The 18,504-nt window shown below is 42.8% G+C and overlaps 1 protein-coding gene across 1 annotated transcript in view; it reads left to right on the forward strand.

Annotated features, from left to right (window-relative positions):
• The window catches only part of ANKDD1B (ankyrin repeat and death domain containing 1B), a 31,550-nt gene extending 13,116 nt beyond the window's left edge, over positions 1-18,434 (forward strand). The window contains exons 7-15 of the mRNA XM_009899877.2: positions 681-779; positions 2,273-2,371; positions 3,573-3,671; positions 6,382-6,480; positions 10,084-10,182; positions 13,493-13,588; positions 17,004-17,199; positions 17,926-18,057; positions 18,376-18,434. Of these exons, the coding sequence (XP_009898179.1) occupies positions 681-779; positions 2,273-2,371; positions 3,573-3,671; positions 6,382-6,480; positions 10,084-10,182; positions 13,493-13,588; positions 17,004-17,199; positions 17,926-18,057; positions 18,376-18,434 (978 nt within the window). The remainder of the gene's footprint in view (positions 1-680; positions 780-2,272; positions 2,372-3,572; positions 3,672-6,381; positions 6,481-10,083; positions 10,183-13,492; positions 13,589-17,003; positions 17,200-17,925; positions 18,058-18,375) is intronic.
• The last annotated feature ends 70 nt before the right edge of the window (positions 18,435-18,504 follow it).

Genomic DNA, 18,504 nt, shown 5'->3' on the forward strand with positions numbered 1-18,504 from the left:
CAAGTGCTGTCAATGAAAAGCAGATCTGGACTGGGGATTAGGATTCTTCTCCTAATTCTCAGCTTCAGTTTCTTTTTAGCAACTTTTATACTTTTTCTTGTGCCAGCATTGTCCTTTACCTCAAAATGTGCTGCTCTACCTGAACTTGCTCTTTGATTTTATTTGCTTTCTGGTGTGTTTTGCAGTTTTGGATTTTTAAACTTTGTTTTATTTTTCCTTTTCCTTATTAGCTAGTGAGAAATTGTACTGATGGTGAAGGAGAGTGAAGACTGCAATGTTGGCACCAAAGCCACTTCAAGTTTCTATATATTTACCTAGGTTTTGGCCATTAATCTTTAAATCAGTGATCTTGGGGGCTTGGTGTAGTCCCCATCCTTGAAGGAACTGGTAGCCAAATTTTCTTCTGATGCATTCTGTAGGAGTGAAATTTTAGGTCTTTGCACTGCATTGTTTCAGAATATGGGACAATCACCTGGAGCAGCAGGTAATGTTGGCACACCTGTGAAAAGACCACTTTCAGATTTGTCTGGCTTTTGGAGAGCCCTGTGTGGATCTGCCTTCTTTTCCATGCATTTGAAAAGATATTTATGTAAAAGACAAAAGGCTTTCTATTGCTTTTACTTGATGTTTTGTCTTTATTCTGGGTTTTAAAATCTCTTATCTGGCATTTCATTTTCAAGGAGGGAAACACAGCATTGCATCTAGCAGCCAAAAATGGTCACAGCAAAGTTGTAGAAATCCTTCTTGAGCAGTGGGAGGAAATAAATGAGCCCAATCAGGTAAGGACACAGAAATTACTAAAAGAGATAGAGATTTGAAAAATCAACTCAAAAAGAGCACACCCAGCACATACCAGAGCAGGCACCTCAGCAAAGAGTTCTCATACTTGTACCTCGTTCATCTGATCCCAAGTGACTTTGCAGAACTGGCTGCAGACACTGCCTATCCACTTTTCTTTCCTGGGTTAGTGTTGGTGAGCTCAGACATCATATTCATAAATTACATATTAACTGTGAAGGTTATATCCCTGAGTATATATCCCTGAATCCCCACACATAATATTAATTTTAAAGCTTAAACAGGAGTGGAGGAAAGAACTGCACATTAACTTCTCAGCTCAGCATGCCTGCCTTACAAAGGGTCCTTGTGTCTTCTGCTTCTTCTGTGGGGCAGCTGAGACATACTGGGCAAATAAATTCATGTTATTTGGGGCTGCTATACCCACTGAGGTAATCTGCAATGTGATTTACAGGTTTGTTCTGCTGGACCAGAGGGCAAAAAGCGCGAGGGACACCCACTCCTACCCAAGGCCCTCCTCTTTCTTAATCAGCAACAGCTTTTTGTGGTCAAAGGATGATTGTCTTTTCTTTATATGCAAACTTATATACAGGCTTTGAAGCATGTGAACCCTTTTGAAATGTGAAGCCCTTGTATTTCCAAGCCTTGTCTAACCACGTCTCTTCTGCATACAAAGCTTATACTGCTTGTGCCCCTGCCCTGCCAAGGCTAAAGGTGTTCCTCTTCCTATTCATCTCTGGTTTGTGGATATAAACTGGTCTCTCTTTCCCCAGTATGAGCAAAGCACTAAAATATACTAAGTTTGTCAAAATGATGTGACAGGAGTTTAAGCAAAAGATAAATTGGGAATTATTGACACTTCTGTGAATGCTGAAGCACAAGAGTAACTTGCAGTAAACCTTTGTATATGTTAGGAGTTGAAAAGTAGAGATTGGACCATTGTGCAGATGATGTAATTCTTTCAGAAATTTTCTGTGGAAACACTGAGACTTTTTTGGAGTGAGAAGATCTGACATAAATTGCAACAAGATTATTTCTGCTGAAAGCACTCCTTATAGCTCGCACTAGAGCTGGGCACTGATCAGAAATCCACAGCATTGGACTGACAGAAACTGGTACTAATGGTATGTGCTAGTATGCTAGTAGTACTGCCTGGTGTTGAATGGCAGCAATTGCTACCCACCACCTTTGTTTATGTGCCTATTACTGGCAATCTTCTTTGAAAACAGTGTGAATAATATTTATGAAATTGTTATCAGTATCGTAGACCTTATCATACCTTTGCCCACATAAATGTCATCTGTCTCTTAAGGTTTGGTGAGTTGCTGTTTCATTTAAATGTCAATTTAGGAGCATTCAGGTTGCATTGTCTTGTGACCATCTCTCCTGTTGAGCTGGATGGGTCTGATCTAGCTAACTTGTTTCATGTCATGTGGCTCAGATTGGAACACACATTTTCTCTCTGTTCTTCTAGAATGGAGAAACTCCATTTTATCTGGCTGTTGAGGAAGGCCATGAAAAATGTGCTGAACTCTTACTGGGAGCAGGGAGTGACATCAATGTTTTAACTCAGGTATGTACACTGTATCCCTGCAGCACACAGGTGCATGGGCCATGAGAAGGAATTTCTCTTTTCTGGGTGGACTAACAGTATATTTGCTCTGCTTATTTTTATGACATGGTTTAAAAAAAAAAGTTAATAAAATAGAGTTGGGATTGTAGAGTTCTAACAGAACAAACCCCACATTGAAGAACTATAGCACAGGTTTTGTGTTTTGGTGGATTGGTTTTTGGTGGTGGTGGTGGTTGGTTGGTTGGTGGTTTTTTTTCAGTACTGTGGTGGAGCTTTTGTATCGACTGTATGTCCAATAGCAGAACACATGACCAGGAAATTTAACCAATTAGGGTACTTGAAAATCCGCCCTTTTGGCAGTGTTTGTGACTGAACTGATGACAAACCTGTTCCTCCACATCTGGTTTATGGACTCCAGTCCAGCTCACATCTGTTGAATGACTTTGGCTTTCCTTCTGCACTTTTATGGAACATAGAATAATTTTGATTTGAAATAACTTCAAACTAATACTACCATGACCATGAAACAATGTCTTGAAGAGCCATATTTACACGTTTTTTAACACCTCTAGGGACAGTGACTTCACCTCCCTGGGCAGCCTATTCCAATGCCTGACCACTTTCAGTAATGTAATATCCAATCTAAACCTCCCGTGGCAGAACTTGAAGCCATTTGCTGTCATTCTATCACCTGACACTATGAAGAAGAGAACAACCCTCAGCTCACTACAACCTCCTTTCCAGCAGACTGAGAGCTTTTTTCTTTTAGCAGAAATATTAAATGAAAATTTCCAACTGATTTATTTTAAAAAGTTTGTTAATGTGACTTTACTTGGTAGTTATATATCCAGCTAAACTAACAAACTAGGAGATTTATTGGCACTGGCCTTGTTCTTGGCACAGGATAGCTGACAATGCTGATTAATCTTTCTTAAGAGAGATTGAAAAGGACTGTAGAATACTGGTGATTTTAGCATGTTTGCTGAGATACCTTAAAAGTGGCAAGTCCCTTTAGTATTTACAAAGGCATGTCATGCTAGCTGCTGATCCACTTCATTTTATATCATTCTATCAAAAAAAGTTGTTTTGGGGAGAGGGGATAATACCACAGATTTAAATGAAAGAATATCCTATACAGATAACTTTCCTTAGTACTGGTTTTCCAGCAACAAAGTTTTGCAGTCTGTACTATTTCTTTCAGAACAATAGCAGCGCTTTGCAGATTGCAGTTCAGAATGGCCATCTATCCTTGGTTAATTTTCTCATTGATAAGAATATTGACCTGGTCCCTAAACCTGAGGTGAGTGTATATGAGTATAGCCTTTTTGCCTGTCATGTCTTCTGCGATCTTCCTTGGGCATTCGAACAGCTGAGTGAGACTGCCTTTGTTATTTTTTTCACTATACACACTATTACATGGCTTATGGATGTTGGCTGCAATATGTATATATGGCAGCACATCCAGAGACTCCCTTCCCCCCCCCGCCCCGAAGCTGGGATGCGAGGAAGCTGGGATAGAGGGAGCCAGGGGAAGGCACCTCCCCCCTCCCAGGGCTGTGGGTCAGTAAGAACGCGCATGAGCCCTTCCCCCAAGCCGTGTGCCCTGCCCGGGTACGGTGTGACGCAGACTCCGTGTGCTAGGACGTGTCCGGGCGAAGGAACTAATGCTTATCTGTTACTGGCCATTTGTCTGGCTTTGGAATGCACTCCTAATGTTTGACAAAATGAGGCTGGCTTTGATAAAATAGGTGAGCTGCAGAGCAAGCCAGCTCTTTCTCTCGGGTCTTTGCCCCCATCACACGTGGACTAAACAGCAGTAGCAGTTCAGGAGGATTTTCTGATAAAAAGGGATGGTAACAGAAATTCCCACAATCGGCAAACAGCATTGTGAGTATTTGTTATATTCCTAAAGTCCCTGGGAAGTTCCTTCCTTTTGTTAGTGGGGTAACATCACTACTTTTGGATCTATCTTTTCCAAATACTGTTCTCAAACTATTTGTAACCATTCCTATTGTGAAGATAACGCTCAACTGAGTTACCAAACGTTTATAACCTTTGTATCGCATTATGCGAGAGGAGGAGCCAAAATGATGAAGTAAGAATATATTATTATTAAATGCTCACCTTATTCATAACAGTATGGACCAACAAAGACAAGATCCTATTGTACAAACCTGGTGAGTGCCTAGGCAAACTGGGGCAGTGCAGTGTAAATGTGGCCAGGCTAACATAATGACCCAGGCATTAGGAGATGGGCAAAGTGCCCTGCTTGAACTAAGCAGCAGTAGTATCTGTGTGCCACGGGCAAAGAGTTAACACTTGTAACTGATTTTTAATAAAGGTAAATAAACACTTTAAGTGCTTTCACTGTCTGCACTCCAAGCATATGCTTTCAAAATCTGCATACCACCATTCTTTGGGGTTTAAAAAGAAAAAGATATTCCTAATAATCAAATCCTGTCTCAATGTAGTCATTACAGTTTGTGTTACATCTGAGATTTTCTGTGAATAGGAAATTATTTTCCACTTCTACAGTACAGGATGAAAATACAATCTGAGTTTCATAGAATAGAATAGAATAGAATAGAAGAAACCAGGTTGGAAGAGACCCTCAAGATCATTGTGTCCAACCTATCATCCAACACCACCTAATCAACTAACCCACGGCACCAAGCACCCCATCAAGTCTCCTCCTGAACACCTCCAATGATGGTGAATCCACCACCTTCTCAGGCAGCCCATTCCAATGGGCAATCACTCTCTCTGTGTAAAACTTCCTCCTAACCTCCAGCCTAAACCTCCCCTGGTGCAGCCTGAGACTGTGTCCTCTTGTTCTGGTGCTGGTTGCCTGGGAGAAGAGACCAACCTCTGCCTGTCTACAACCTCCCTTAAGGTAGTTGTAGAGAGCAATAAGGTCACCCCTGAGTCTCCTCCTCTCCAGGCTAAGCAACCCCAGCTCCCTCAGCCTCTCCTCACAGGGCTTGTGTTCCAAACCCCTCATCAACTTTGTTGCCCTTAATGATTTGATGCCCTTCATGATTTATCTGCCATGATCACTGGCCTACTGTGTAATGTTATCAAGAAAAAACAACTTACGATGTGCTTGAAATAATTTATTTAGAAACAAGGCAGTTGTTGAGCTGCTTGTTCTCATTGACTTCTGTAGCAGAAGGAACTGATAAAGTTGTAACTTAGGGATTCAAAACATTTTCAGTGCCGCATTGCGTAAGAGCTTGTTTTATTCATCTGTAGCCCTGAAGAAATAGCTGTTGTTCATAAAGACAGTAATGAAGTGGTACCTGCCTCCTAGGAGTGGCACTGACACAGAATTATTTATTATGTATCTGTATTTAACAAGAAACTGATGAATCACAGATTCAACATACAAAGTGATCATGCTAACGGTTAGATGATGGCTGGATCTGTGCCCCTGTTATTTAATAAGTGATCACTTTAATAAATTCCCCTTCTTTCTATCTGTAACCTGCTTTTTATAAGTAATACATCCAGTGGGTTTAGTACAAAGAATATTTCCCAGCAGCAATATGTGACAACAGTTTGTTCCTGGAAAGCAGATTTTGGTATAGCTTTACTCAATACAGAATTAATCTGCCCCCCTAGCCTATTCAGCTAAGAGCAGCCCAGATTTTCTGAGGGAACAGAAACATTTCCCTAAGCAGCCTATTTTTGGCCAAAGGTAGAAACACATCCAAGGCACAAACACATAAGAGGAGTGAGTGCCCTGCCACATTCCTAAGTAGGGACACGTTGATACACTCAACATTTCCAGGTTTCTCAGCTGTACTTGTTTACCTGCTACTGTTGTGGGAGCATACTATCATCTCTGGCTTAACTCCACACCTCAAAGCATGTTTCCTGCAGTCTTGAACCTCTGCTGGAGGAGAGCCTCTGGAGGGGAGGGGGTGGATTTTAAAAAGAACTTCTCTCTTGTATGAATGAACTTCTGATAATATACCCAGGTATAATAGTTCATTATTTTCCTTCCACAGCAGAAGAACTCCCCTCTCCATTTAGCAGTCATCAATAATCATCTACCAATAGTAAAAAGCCTTTTGGATGCTGATCATCACATAAACTCTTTAAATCACGTAAGTCAACCTAGGAATTAACATATCTTCACTGGTAAAGAGATTATGGGGATTTTGCTTTAAGGTTTGGTGGTTTTTTAAATTACTAGCTCAGGGTATCAAAAAATAGGAAGGAAGAGGCAGTTCCCTCCTCATCTTTTTGCATGTGTAAATTTGTATTAGTCACTGGACTGGTACATGCTGTGCTAGTATTGTTTGTACAAGATGTGGATAGCAAAATGCTATATACACTCAGAAAATACTTGAATTCATTTATTGTTTTAGTGTAATATATGACATAAATGTCTCAACAGTATTGATGTGAAAGAGCAACCCAGTGTACAGTGCCACTTGGCTGGGATGGAGTTAATTTTTTTTTCTTAGTGGTCCCTATGGTGCTATTTCAGATTTGTGACCAAAGCAGTGCTGTTAAGGCACCAGTGTTTTAGCTGTTCCTTATCTGTGCTTGTGCAGCATCAAAGCCTTCTCTGTTTCACACTCTGTCACCCTAATGAATAGACTGGGGGTTTGCTGGGAGATGACACACCCAAGCAGATGACCAGAGCTGACCAAAGTGATGCTCCACACCACACAGCATCACACTGAATGCTGAGGTCACAGGTCTCTGGTGCAATTGGTTATCATGTTCAGCTCTTAATTGAAAAGTTGGTAGTTCTAGCCCATGCAGGAATGCCAACATCTGTTTTCCCTGACCTTTACTAGGATTGTTTGGCCTCTGCTTGGTGCCTGTAGTCATTGCTAATCTTTCATTGCTGGCTTACTTGACTCCTTTTTTTTTTGTCCTTTCGTGTGTGTGCACAAAATCACCTGTAATTGCTAATGGCTGTTTTCAGGTTTTGTTGTGCTCTGTATCACTTTGTTTTACTTTGCTTGGGAAAGCCATGATAAAGGCACTGGACTTGAGCCTAATCTGGTATTTTTGGGCCCTATGCTACTGCTATCCAGGTACTCAGAAAACCATGTCATGAAAAAAATCAACAAGTGGCACCTTCTCCCTTTTCTCCTTGAAGAGACATTTTGTAGAGAGGAACAAGTGGTACCTAGGTCTCTTCTACTTTGTAACTACTCAGTTCCTTGAATATCCTTGTGTAACCAGACTGCTCATACTGGTGTGTGTTGTGAACTTGTTTTTGATCACTGTTCATAAGGGCAATCAACTAATAGGGAATGCCACACAGGCATGTGCCTGGAGGCAGTCAGCCCCTGGGTGGCAGGGTGTGTGGGAGGAGTCAGGTGCTTGTTGCCTGCAATATTTTGGGATTTCATGCCTGAACAACCACATAAATCCCAGGCCATTGGCACACCATTTGAAAGGAAGTAGCCTTGCCTGACACCATGAAACATGGTGACTTCTCATCCTGTGTTGGAACCTGGCTCATGACTACTGTGCTGCCATCCAGTGGCCTCAAAAATGGGAAGAAGGTCTTCTGATCAAGGAGCACACACAGGGATGTGAGGTCTCCTGCTCTGAAGCCACCCATGTGGACACTGGAAAGTTCACTCAGTCTGAAGGTACACACAGTGACTTAAGTGGAGACCCAGCCCTCAAATAAAATACTTGCTGCTATACTCAACAAGAAATAGTAGAAATGCATCTTGATTTGGTTAGTAAGATAAGCAGCAGCTCCTACTGAGGAGTAGAAGGAAGGAGAATCAGAAGACACGGGCTGGCCTGCAGATAGACAGAAGAGGGAAGGGACAGGAATGACAAAAGAGGCAGATACTACATTGTCCCCATGACTGAATGACCTATGAGGTAGGCAGTAAGTAGTCACCCACCAGCAAGGTGAGCACATTACTGCCTGGTTGTTCCAGTGGTGGGCAGGTATGGAAGCCCAGCAGCTGGGATCCATCTCTTGGGACTTTGAGATTAACAGAAGGATTGGAAGAAAGCCAGCCTCCCACAAGCCTCTGGAGGTGGCTGTTACTGAGCATGAAGGCAAAATATCTCCTCAAAGAAGATACTGTAAACCAGCGAAGCAAGCAGAATATGACAGAAGAAGGTACCCAGTATCTGAGGGAATTAACGGTGGTGGTGGTCCAACAAGCAGGCCTCCAAAGATGTGGATGACATCCAGTGCACACAGCTCGTGTGGCAGAAGTTTGTAGAGCTTGTGGATGTTGTTGACTGGCACTGTGGCCATATTAAGGCACCAGCTGCTGCTAGACTGGCCTGCCAGCTGTGCTGCTTCAAAGAGAATGTCCCTTCCCCCTCTTGATCCACCCTGCATCTCAGCTGTGGAAAGACTGTCCCACCAGATCTGCCAAGTCTGTAGCACCATGCTGGTGAACCACACCCTGGTGTCCCATATGACAGCTGGGATGTTCTCCATGATAATAACAAGGACTAGTCTTCGAGAGATGTGTTTTTCACCTCTTCTCATAGTTCATTTTATTGCTAAATCAATACACACTATTGTGGGAGACAGAGAGTCAAATATGGCAGTAAGATCTTCGGTCACATAAACCAGAATCTGAACTCTTGTCCCTAGCATGGATGAAGTTACATAGAATAGCTACATACATATCTCTAAATTACTGCACCAAAGAAAGCAGGATATATTGTGGGAAATAAATAAATTCCCGTGATTGCAGTGTGTATGCCTCAGATTGATTAGAGACTCTGATGTGGAACCTTGAGGCTGGTGTTTCTTTGTGTGTAATGTCTTGGTGTCTGACTCTGCAACTTTTAAGATAGGATCTAAAGGCCAAAAAAGTTCTCCAACTAGATCTACAGAATGCAGCCTTGCAACATCAGAGAAGCACAGGTTCGAAACCTTCAACTTGAAAGGATGCTGTGTCACATGAAACATGCTGAGGGATGCGTTCAGTTAAGCAGGGCTTCCACAGATGACAACAGATCTTACTTGCTGCTGCATTACACCCATAGATATCTGGATTTCCTCATTCCAATATTGTGTAAAAGGAAAAAGAAATAGTGGGGTTTATGTGTGCACATTCAGCATTGTACTGACTACACAATCTTCATTTCAGACTCAATGATTAGCCTTGAAGCTGAATGCCCCTTTAGCTGCACTTACTGTTAATGGTTTTGTTTTGTTTAATGGTTTTTGGGTTTTGCCCCATTTTTGTGTGCTTGTGGTTAAAGGTTCATTAAATCCATTGTGGAGCAGGTAGTCTTCTGATACATAGTTGGTTTGTGGGAGGGCAAACAAACCTTGTTGTGGATGTGGCACAATGTACTGTTGAAAATGACAATTGTCTGTGCAGGAATTTCAACAGGGAAAAGGTTACTCAAGAGGACAGTATGGGCTGGGGCTGGCAGTTACGTGAAGCCCTGTCCAAAACATCTTGTTTATAAGAATGAAGAAAGGGCACTTGTTGGGAAACATGACAGCAACTTTTTCCCTTTTTCCAGCCAGCTGGAACTCCTGCCTGGTTTTCCTTTGGAGATCCCAGATGCTCTCCAGTTTGTCTGACATGAAACTGGCAGGCAGATCACTCAAAGGTTAAATGATTTCATTCTGTTCAGTGTTTTCTCACAGTCTCTTGTCCTGAATCTTCTTTAGATTCAGATTGTGAGCACTCTGCTTCTAAGGAGGAGTTTGGCTAATTGCATTTATTTGGTGTCATTAATTCCAGAGGAAGGAAACTCCTCTACACCTGGCAGCTGATCTTGGCAATGTGGAGCTGGTCGAAGTGCTGCTGAAGGCAGGCTGCGATCTCAAGATTGTCGATAAGGTAGATAGCATTCCTCATGCATGCAAGCATTGTATGATTGTTTGATGACCTTCTTTCCAGAGATGCAGGAAGCACCTGCTTGCACTTGTCTTTCCTAGGTAAAGCTGCCAGTAGCTGTTACAAAGGAGGTCTCCTCTTTATATTGCTATTCTTGCAGCTGGCAGAGATCTGAAATGGTTTTAGTGAAGAGCTGTAAAACTTCAGAGCTCTGTGGCTTGAAGGGTAAATCCTGCTGCCAGACTGTGGAAAACAGCCTGTGGCTGTTGTAACGGTGTACCTGCAGCCAGGTTCATTGCCAGGAGAGGCACAGGTACTGCTAGCTTCAGTAACTGCAGCAACGGTGAGTTTGCCTTGAGAACTCTGGGCCACGTGGAAATGATGGTGCCATGTCCCCGAGAAGCCATTCCAGATCTATTCAGGTGGGTACTTAGTCTCTGTTGTTGATGTTCAGCCTGGAAAGACTGAGACAAGAACGGCAATAGCTGGAAGAGGTACCAGAGAGTCTGGGGAAGTGCTTTGGAAAGGACAGAGTACCAAATCCAGTTTTCACAACTGTTTCTAAATTAACTTCACTATTGATCTTCCTCTGTTTATACTATTTTTATAACCTTTTTTTTTACTACTGCCACTATACTATATGATTTTCTATATGACTGAATTGACAGACTTTGTTTGTCATGAACAAAATCTACCTCTTTAGTAATCTAAAAAGTAATTTTCATGAACAAAACTTTCCTGACTGTATGGACTAGGATCACCTCTTTTTTTCCATAGCCTGACATGAGGCTTGGGACTCCAAGTGTAGGTGTCCCAGCTGATGTGTTTTGAGAGGCTGAGACCAGATGCTGCATTGCAGCTAAGCCTTCCCATTCATAATTGTGCCTGTGATAGCCAGACAGCTGCAGTTCTCTTATGAGCCAACCCAAACTGAAATCTTGCCCACTTCAGACAACACTTTGGCCACTGGAAAATTGTCTCTGCCCTACTCACATTCGAAGGGCAGGCACAAAAAATTACTTCTTATTGCATGGTTTGACCTTAAGCACCTGCAAGCCTCTGGGCTGAATAGTGCTCGGTATTACAGCAGTGTTGACAGAGTTCAGGGCATGTTAAGAGAATATGGCTCTGAGCCAGCACAAGTTCTGTCCCCTTTCTGCATTGGTTTTACTCCTTGGAGTAGCTTTTCTTTTGCCTGCTTGTTGGATGATCCCTGAGGCCACAGCATCACTGGGAACATTTGAAAGTACGGCCCTCTTTGAACTGAATTTGTGCTGAGATGGCAAAAATATTCCTGCCCTTACTCAGGACAGGAAAAAGGGGAGTCAGCTTTGACAGCACAGTGCTTTTTCTGGCCTCCATACCCTGGCAGCAAGAGCCCTCAGGCTCCAGAGCATGTCGTGCATCTGCATGAGTTGCAAGAAGTTACAGCTCAGGAAGTGCTCTCTCAGGACCACTTCCTTCCTCCCATCTGCAAATGTAACTGCTATTAGCAGTGATAGTGCAAAGAGTGCTCCCTCTATCCAAGACTGCTGTGCTACATGTGCACACAGACACTAGTGGTGTCTGCACAAGCACGGGAGGCCAGAAAACATACCTTTTTTCTACTCTCCTATGAAATGCAGAACACCTTTTTGGAGATGGGAATCGAGGAGCTCTTGTGGCCTCGGGACTCTTTGCATATGAAGTATTGTAATTATGTAAAGATTTTATGAAATGTAAATTCCTTGGCTTCGTCTCTGATGCTTTCCTGAACCCAAAGTAATCAAAATGATGTTGAGCAGAGCCAGGAGCTAGAATTAAGAAGGTATGCATTAGGGAACTTTGTAATAGCTGGAGAGTTGAAATGCCTTATAATAAAATTACTGAACCTTGTAATTAAGGGGTTGGCTTCTTTTAGGTCTAATTTTCCAGAATATCTAACACTTCATATGTAGAGAATACTTTGAATGTTTAAATCTGAGACAGTTCCACTCAGTGCAAACCTGCTGAAGACAGGCTGTTCCAAAGAGAACCGAACAACTGCAGAGAAAGCCCTGCAGAGCCATTGAGTATTGATGCGCTGAGAGCAGAGATGGGTTCAGACAGCTCAAGCAGCCCTCTGAAGCTGGATTTAAACCAATGGCTTTTAATTCCTTTAACTGTCTGTGCTACCCATGAAACATCATCTTCAACTGTGCTCAGTTCAGCTGTCATGAGAATGTCATTCACAGTATCACAGTATCACAGTATAACTAAGGTTGGAAGAGACCCCAAGGATCATCAAGTCCAACCTGTCTCGACAGACCTCACAACTAGACCATGGCACCAAGTGCCACGTCCAATCTCCCCTTGAACACCTCCAGGGACGGTGACTCCACCACCTCCCTGGGCAGCCCATTCCAATGACGAACGACTCGCTCAGTGAAGAACTTTCTCCTCACCTCGAGTCTAAACCTCCCCTGGCACAGCTTGAGACTGTGTCCCCTTGTTCTGGTGCTGGTTGCCTACACTTCCCTTTTTGCTCTGTAAGCCAGCTTCTCTTACTGATGCAGGTTTGCCCTTAAAGTTGGAGGCTTCCAACTTTGCCAGCCTATCTGAAATGCCAGTTTAACCACAACATGGGAATGGACTATATATGTGGCAGTTTTCAGTGTGTGGATGCCTGGGCTTCCTGAACCTGGGAGCAGTGACTGGGAAGCATAAGCTGTGAAGTTCACAGCAGTGTGAGTGCAGAAGGCTTGTGAAAGCAGCTGTACTTCAGAAATTCTTCAGGGGAATACAATGCAGGAAAAAAATGACCACCTCTGGGCTGAGGGGATACAGTTCATGCAAAGCTTAGAGCTTGGATTGTAGCTACCCCGAAGCCATAAAATTAATAGATTCATAGAATGGTTTAGTTTGGAAGAGGCCTTAATGCGCATTCAGTTCCACCCCCCATGCCATAGGCACTTTCCACTAGACCAGGCTGCTCAAGGCCTCATCCAGCCTGGCCTCCCCTCAAGGGACCTCCCTCTGGGTAACCTGTTCCAGCTTTCTTGCAGGCCCGTTTCAGATACTGGAAGGCTGCTATAAGGTCCCCCCAGAGCCTTCTCTTCTCTGGCTGAACAACCCCAACTTTCTCAGCCTGTCCCCTCAGGGCAGGTGCTCTAGCCCTTCAACTGCCTTTGTGGTCCTCCTCTGGACCTGCTCTAGCTGTTTGATGTCCCACTTATGCTGGGGACACCAGTAATACATTTCTTGTGGGAAAAATAAAAAGGCACTGTAAATGAAGCTCCTGTTTCTTCTCTGACACACACATAATGTCCTGACTCACTGAATTCTCTGCTTTCAGCATGGAAAAACTGCATTAGCTGTAGCATCAAGGAGCAGCCATGCCCTCATTGTAGATATGATCATTAAAGCAGAAAGGTATTACGCCATGAAACAGGTAAGAGATACCTCACAGTACTGTGATACCGTGATGCCTTTCATTACACTGAGAACTTGTAAGGGAAAAGCTGGTGCTGATCTTGAAGCACCTTATCTCTGAAGTGGCTCCATTTGGCAAGCTGCAAGACTGGTCTCGATAAATTGAGGCTAGGATTGGGAACAAGAAGGTCTCTGCCCCACCCAGGTTTTATAGCTGACTGGCTGTAAAACTGTAGGCAGATCTTACTGTTTTCCTGCATCATCGTCTACACACGGAGATGAATTGGGAAGAAACATTCTGACACACGCTAAAACTGTGGCATCAGCAGCAGGCCTGGGATGATGTGAATCCACGCTCTTTTGGTACAGCAAAATCTATGGGTGAAAAATGGAAGAATACAGGTCTGTCCTGCCTTTGCCAATGAGGACTCAGCTGCTTCAGCAGAAACACCTCCTTCTGTTTAATGTGTGTTAATTATTAACCACAGTCAATGGAATTGGAAAGAACCAGGTAACAAGCATGGAGAAGACTTAGACTGACCTCAGATTGTCTAGATTTCTAATTTCCTTTGCCTAGTTGTTGCTTAAACATAGGCTGCTTAAAGAGTCAGATGTATTAAAGTGTAGATGACAATTATTTTGGCCTGTGTTGACTATCCCGTGTCTCTTACAAATCTGTACACAATCTCTAGGCAGTAAGCATCTGAACATGAAAAGCAAAGATGAGCACCTCTTAAAATCAAAGAAGTATGTAGAGCTGAGCTGCTGGTGGGGCACATTCAAGAAAAAAGCCTTGGAGCTCACACCCAACCCAAATGGCTCTGGGAAATTCAAGACATCTCATGTCATGGTGTCTTAACTGGGACCATTTAGAACTGTGAGAAAGTCCATCAATGACAGGTGTAGCAGTGAGCCCCAAAGATGAAAGAGAGGCATTCCATAGGATAGTGAAGGTTCATTTTAGGGCATATTAATGCTCCATAAATCAGTCCCATATTGGCTTGCTCAGTTTTTCTTGTTTGGAGCCATAGGGTTATGTGGGAATTGATTACATTTGCTGGGTTTTGACACCATACAGTTTAAAATCCTCAGGCCCTTTTAGTTTGTTTGCAGACTGGTTCTAGCGAGGCACTAGAAGGCATCTCTTGTAGCATCTACCCTAACACCTACAAGGTGCTAACACGATCTGTTTATGTAAAGTAATTCTGTGAGCATCAGAGCTAACAAACCAGGGCCAAAAGGTTATTGAATGGAAGTCACTTAACTGCCATCTCTTACACGCTCACTGCTGAGCTGCCACACACCCATAACTTCATTCTCTTTCCTGCTAGGGTGTGGCTATTTTAAGAGGTTAGCCAAGTGTCTCCAGGCGCAGCATGAACATACTGATCCTGCCTAACTGCAGGCACTGCAACAGGCCAGTTTTACCACCGTGTGCTGGCCCTGCATGTCCTGTTCTCTGATGTTACAGGGCATTGTGCTGGTAAATCACAAATCTAGATTAATTAGCATGAAAAACACCTCCATGACATGACTTCCCTGTTTGATCTGTGGCAGTTCACCTGGAGTTGCCAAGTATATTACTGTTCCCTTTGACTTACAGAGAAATTAGAAGTGAAGTCATCTGTTGCCAGAGAAGGCATGACAAATCTGACAACAGTGAGCCCATAATGCTCCCAACCCCTTGGCACCGTTTACTGAATTGCCTGAGAAGATGAGAAGAGCTTTTAGCAGATGATTTTCTGCAAAAGCTCCATGTAAACACAAGTGTCTGTGTACCATTACCTGAACTAAAAGCCAGGCCTTTGGAAGAGCTTGTATCTTACACAGTATGACATTGTTCAGGTGGGCCTATCACATACAAACTACAGCATTTTGAACTGTTATTCTAAGAACTGTCTTTTTGTTACATTTAGCTGACTTTCATCTGTAACAAGGCACTGGTTACAAAAGGAATGTCATCTTGCTGTGAGGAAGTGCCACTAATATTAATGTGTATCAGAGTGTCTGACATTTTTTCTATTTACTGCTTCTACTTAATCCTTCCCAGGCTGGTTTTGACTGGATTTGAGGGCTGCTGTTACTGTCCCACCCTGACACACAATTAGCTGCAAAGAAAAGCTGTACTGCTGCAAAGGGAAGAGGAAAAAAAGGGTTTCCTTTGTCTGTTGCTGGGTCTCTTGTTGCTTTTGGTTTTAAGCCTCAGAACCTTAGAAGAGAAACACTGATGTGAGGAGAGCCCAGAGCAGTCCTGTAGAATGCCCTAAACCTTACTTTGCATGTGCCAGGAAGCATGAAATAAAGTCTGCACCAGAAAAATGGAATCACATATACATGAAAATGCTTAGTTGCTGAACTAAGATTTTTTTTCCCCTTGCAAGATTCTCATAAGGTTAAGGAATAATAACCCTGTTGCATTTTTCTGAATTTAATATGGAATAGATTATTTGTATGATTAGCACTTTTAAAGTGTGACATGTTACCATCTCCTTTTCAGCTTAGTATCCACTTTATAGTCCTGCAATCAATTTCCTGAAAATATTTTTCACTTTAATGACTGATTTGAAACAGGACTAGCATAGACCAAAATGAAATATAACAATAGTTTGGTAGGAATGAGGCTTTTTCCTTGGGCACCATTCAGCTAGAGTTGAAATCAGCATAATACATGGCTTTGGCAGAGGTGCCCAAACAAGAAATGGTCCTGTCACTTCTGTTTCAGGTGAGCCATGCATAGGGTAGCACCATCACTATTAATCCAGAGGGTAAAATGCTTGTGGTTTTGGTTTCTAGATGATTTTGCTTATGCAGGCAATAAAACTAGATCCAGGCCCAGGTTCAAGACATGCTCATGGGTGCTTAGATACTTTGCTGGACAGGGCCCTGCACACTAAGCCAAGTGGCTCATGCTGCTACCAAATGACCTGGTAGCCCCTGCTTCAGCCAGGTACAGCTGACAGGGCAGACGAGGTGTTCCCACTCAAAGCTATTTGTTTGAGCAAGGGCCATGCCAATGGTGCCTAGCCTCTCCTTGATAAGCAAGAGGAAAGTGTAAGGACTGTGGTTGAAACTTAGCCATGTTCAAAACATGACGTACAAAGTAGACAGAACCATGGAGTACAGTAGTGCTGGTCTAGCACTTGCTGTTGTGTATCAAGTGCCAAAGAAAAGAGTCTATTTTGCATTTAACTTAATCAGACACAGCAATAGACAGAACAAGGATAGGTTTCTGTTCTGTTACTGAGACTTTAGTAACATAATCCATGCTAAGACATCTTCCAAAGATCTTTACTAGCCAAACATGTTCCTTTACCTGCATTGAGCACATTACCTGTCAGTAGCTGTATATGGCTGTACAGGACATGATGTTCACTGCTTGCCAATAAAAGGCTCCACATTTAATTATGAAATTTATCATCTGCTTTCTTTTTCAGGAACATCTAGCTCGTAGTGATGGGCCAGGATTTGACTTGTCCTTCAAACAAGATCACAGTACACACACCAAGCAAATCCGTTCCTCCCTTTGGAATCTAGCATACAACCAGTTAAAACCTCAGGAATGGAAAAAAATGGCCCTCTTCTGGAAGTTCACAGATGAACAAATTAAAGCTATTGAAGAACAATGGACAGGTAACTATCTGGATGTGTAGATGTATAAGCCACAGAAACCACAAGGCAAAGGTGCTTTTTAAACTATGTATCCCAGACACACACTGGCTCTACTGTTCTTACTCAGGTTATGAAAAGAAGCAGTGAACGGATACAAGCCCTGTTCCTGATTCCTAGGAAGCAGTACTGTAGGACTACAGGCTGCTTCTGTTCTTCCTTCTGGCCTGTAGGAACCTTCATCTTTGGAAATCCGTTACAGGAGCAATGAGCAGCACAGAAGGGTCTTGCAGGTCATGCTGCAAGTGAGGACTTAGGGAATCTTGTGGCACAGGAAGACATTGCTCATGTTCTGTCTTCACAGCTGCCGTAAAACAGCAGTTTCTGATTTCAGACATTTCAAGTGCTGGGAAAGCAATACTTGTATAGCACACAAGGTACTTGTTTACTACTACTCCAGGGTGTATTTCCACATGCTGAAGAAAAATGAGAGAAAAGAAATTTAAGATGAATTAGCTTTCCCCCTTCCCTTTACAGTAGCCTTAGGATAAAACTGGAATAGATATTTTTAGTCACCTTTATTTTTTTTAAAACCTTTGTAAGTCTCAGTCTTCATTTTGCTTCTGGGTGAACAAGGAAATAAGAGTAAATGAGTAGGTTTTAAAACCTCTTGGAACACTAGAAGTGAAAAAGCACAAAATACACTGTTTTCAGCATATGGAACACACAAATGCTTTCTGTATTGCACAGGGAAAAACAGTTATAAGGAACACGGAAACAGGATGCTGCTCATCTGGTTACATGGTATATTGCTGGCTCATCAGAATCCTGTCAAGCACATCTATGAAGATCTGGTGAAAGCAGGATTTCAGCCTTTGGCTGGTAAGTTCCTAGCACAAAGACTGCAATGTGGTGCTGAGGTCTCTAGTGGTGCTGGGAAGGTGTGGTTGTGGAAGAGGTGGAGGGCACTCCCTTTCCAGGATTTTGCCCTTGCTTGGGGGTGACATTGCTTGAGGAAGAACACTTCAGTGTTGCCTGAGACTTAAAAAAAAAGAGAGACAAAAAAGTGCAAATTTTGCTTCCCTCCTTTGTCCTGCCACTGTGGTTAAAATATGATTGAGCCATCCTTCAGTCAGGTTAGTCTGACCTCGTGGAAAGCAGAGCATGTCATGCAACCATTTTTTTCTTTTTACTTTCCAGAGAAGATCAGAACTGCAAACAGCACTGACATGGACTCCAGAACATGCAGAGTTTTGTGAGTTTGCCAGTGAAATATGGCATATACAATGGAATTACATGCCAGATGGATGTGGCTTCCAAATACAAGTA

The sequence above is a fragment of the Dryobates pubescens genome, chromosome Z, assembly GCF_014839835.1.
Source record: "Dryobates pubescens isolate bDryPub1 chromosome Z, bDryPub1.pri, whole genome shotgun sequence".
Taxonomy (NCBI): Eukaryota; Metazoa; Chordata; class Aves; order Piciformes; family Picidae; genus Dryobates; species Dryobates pubescens.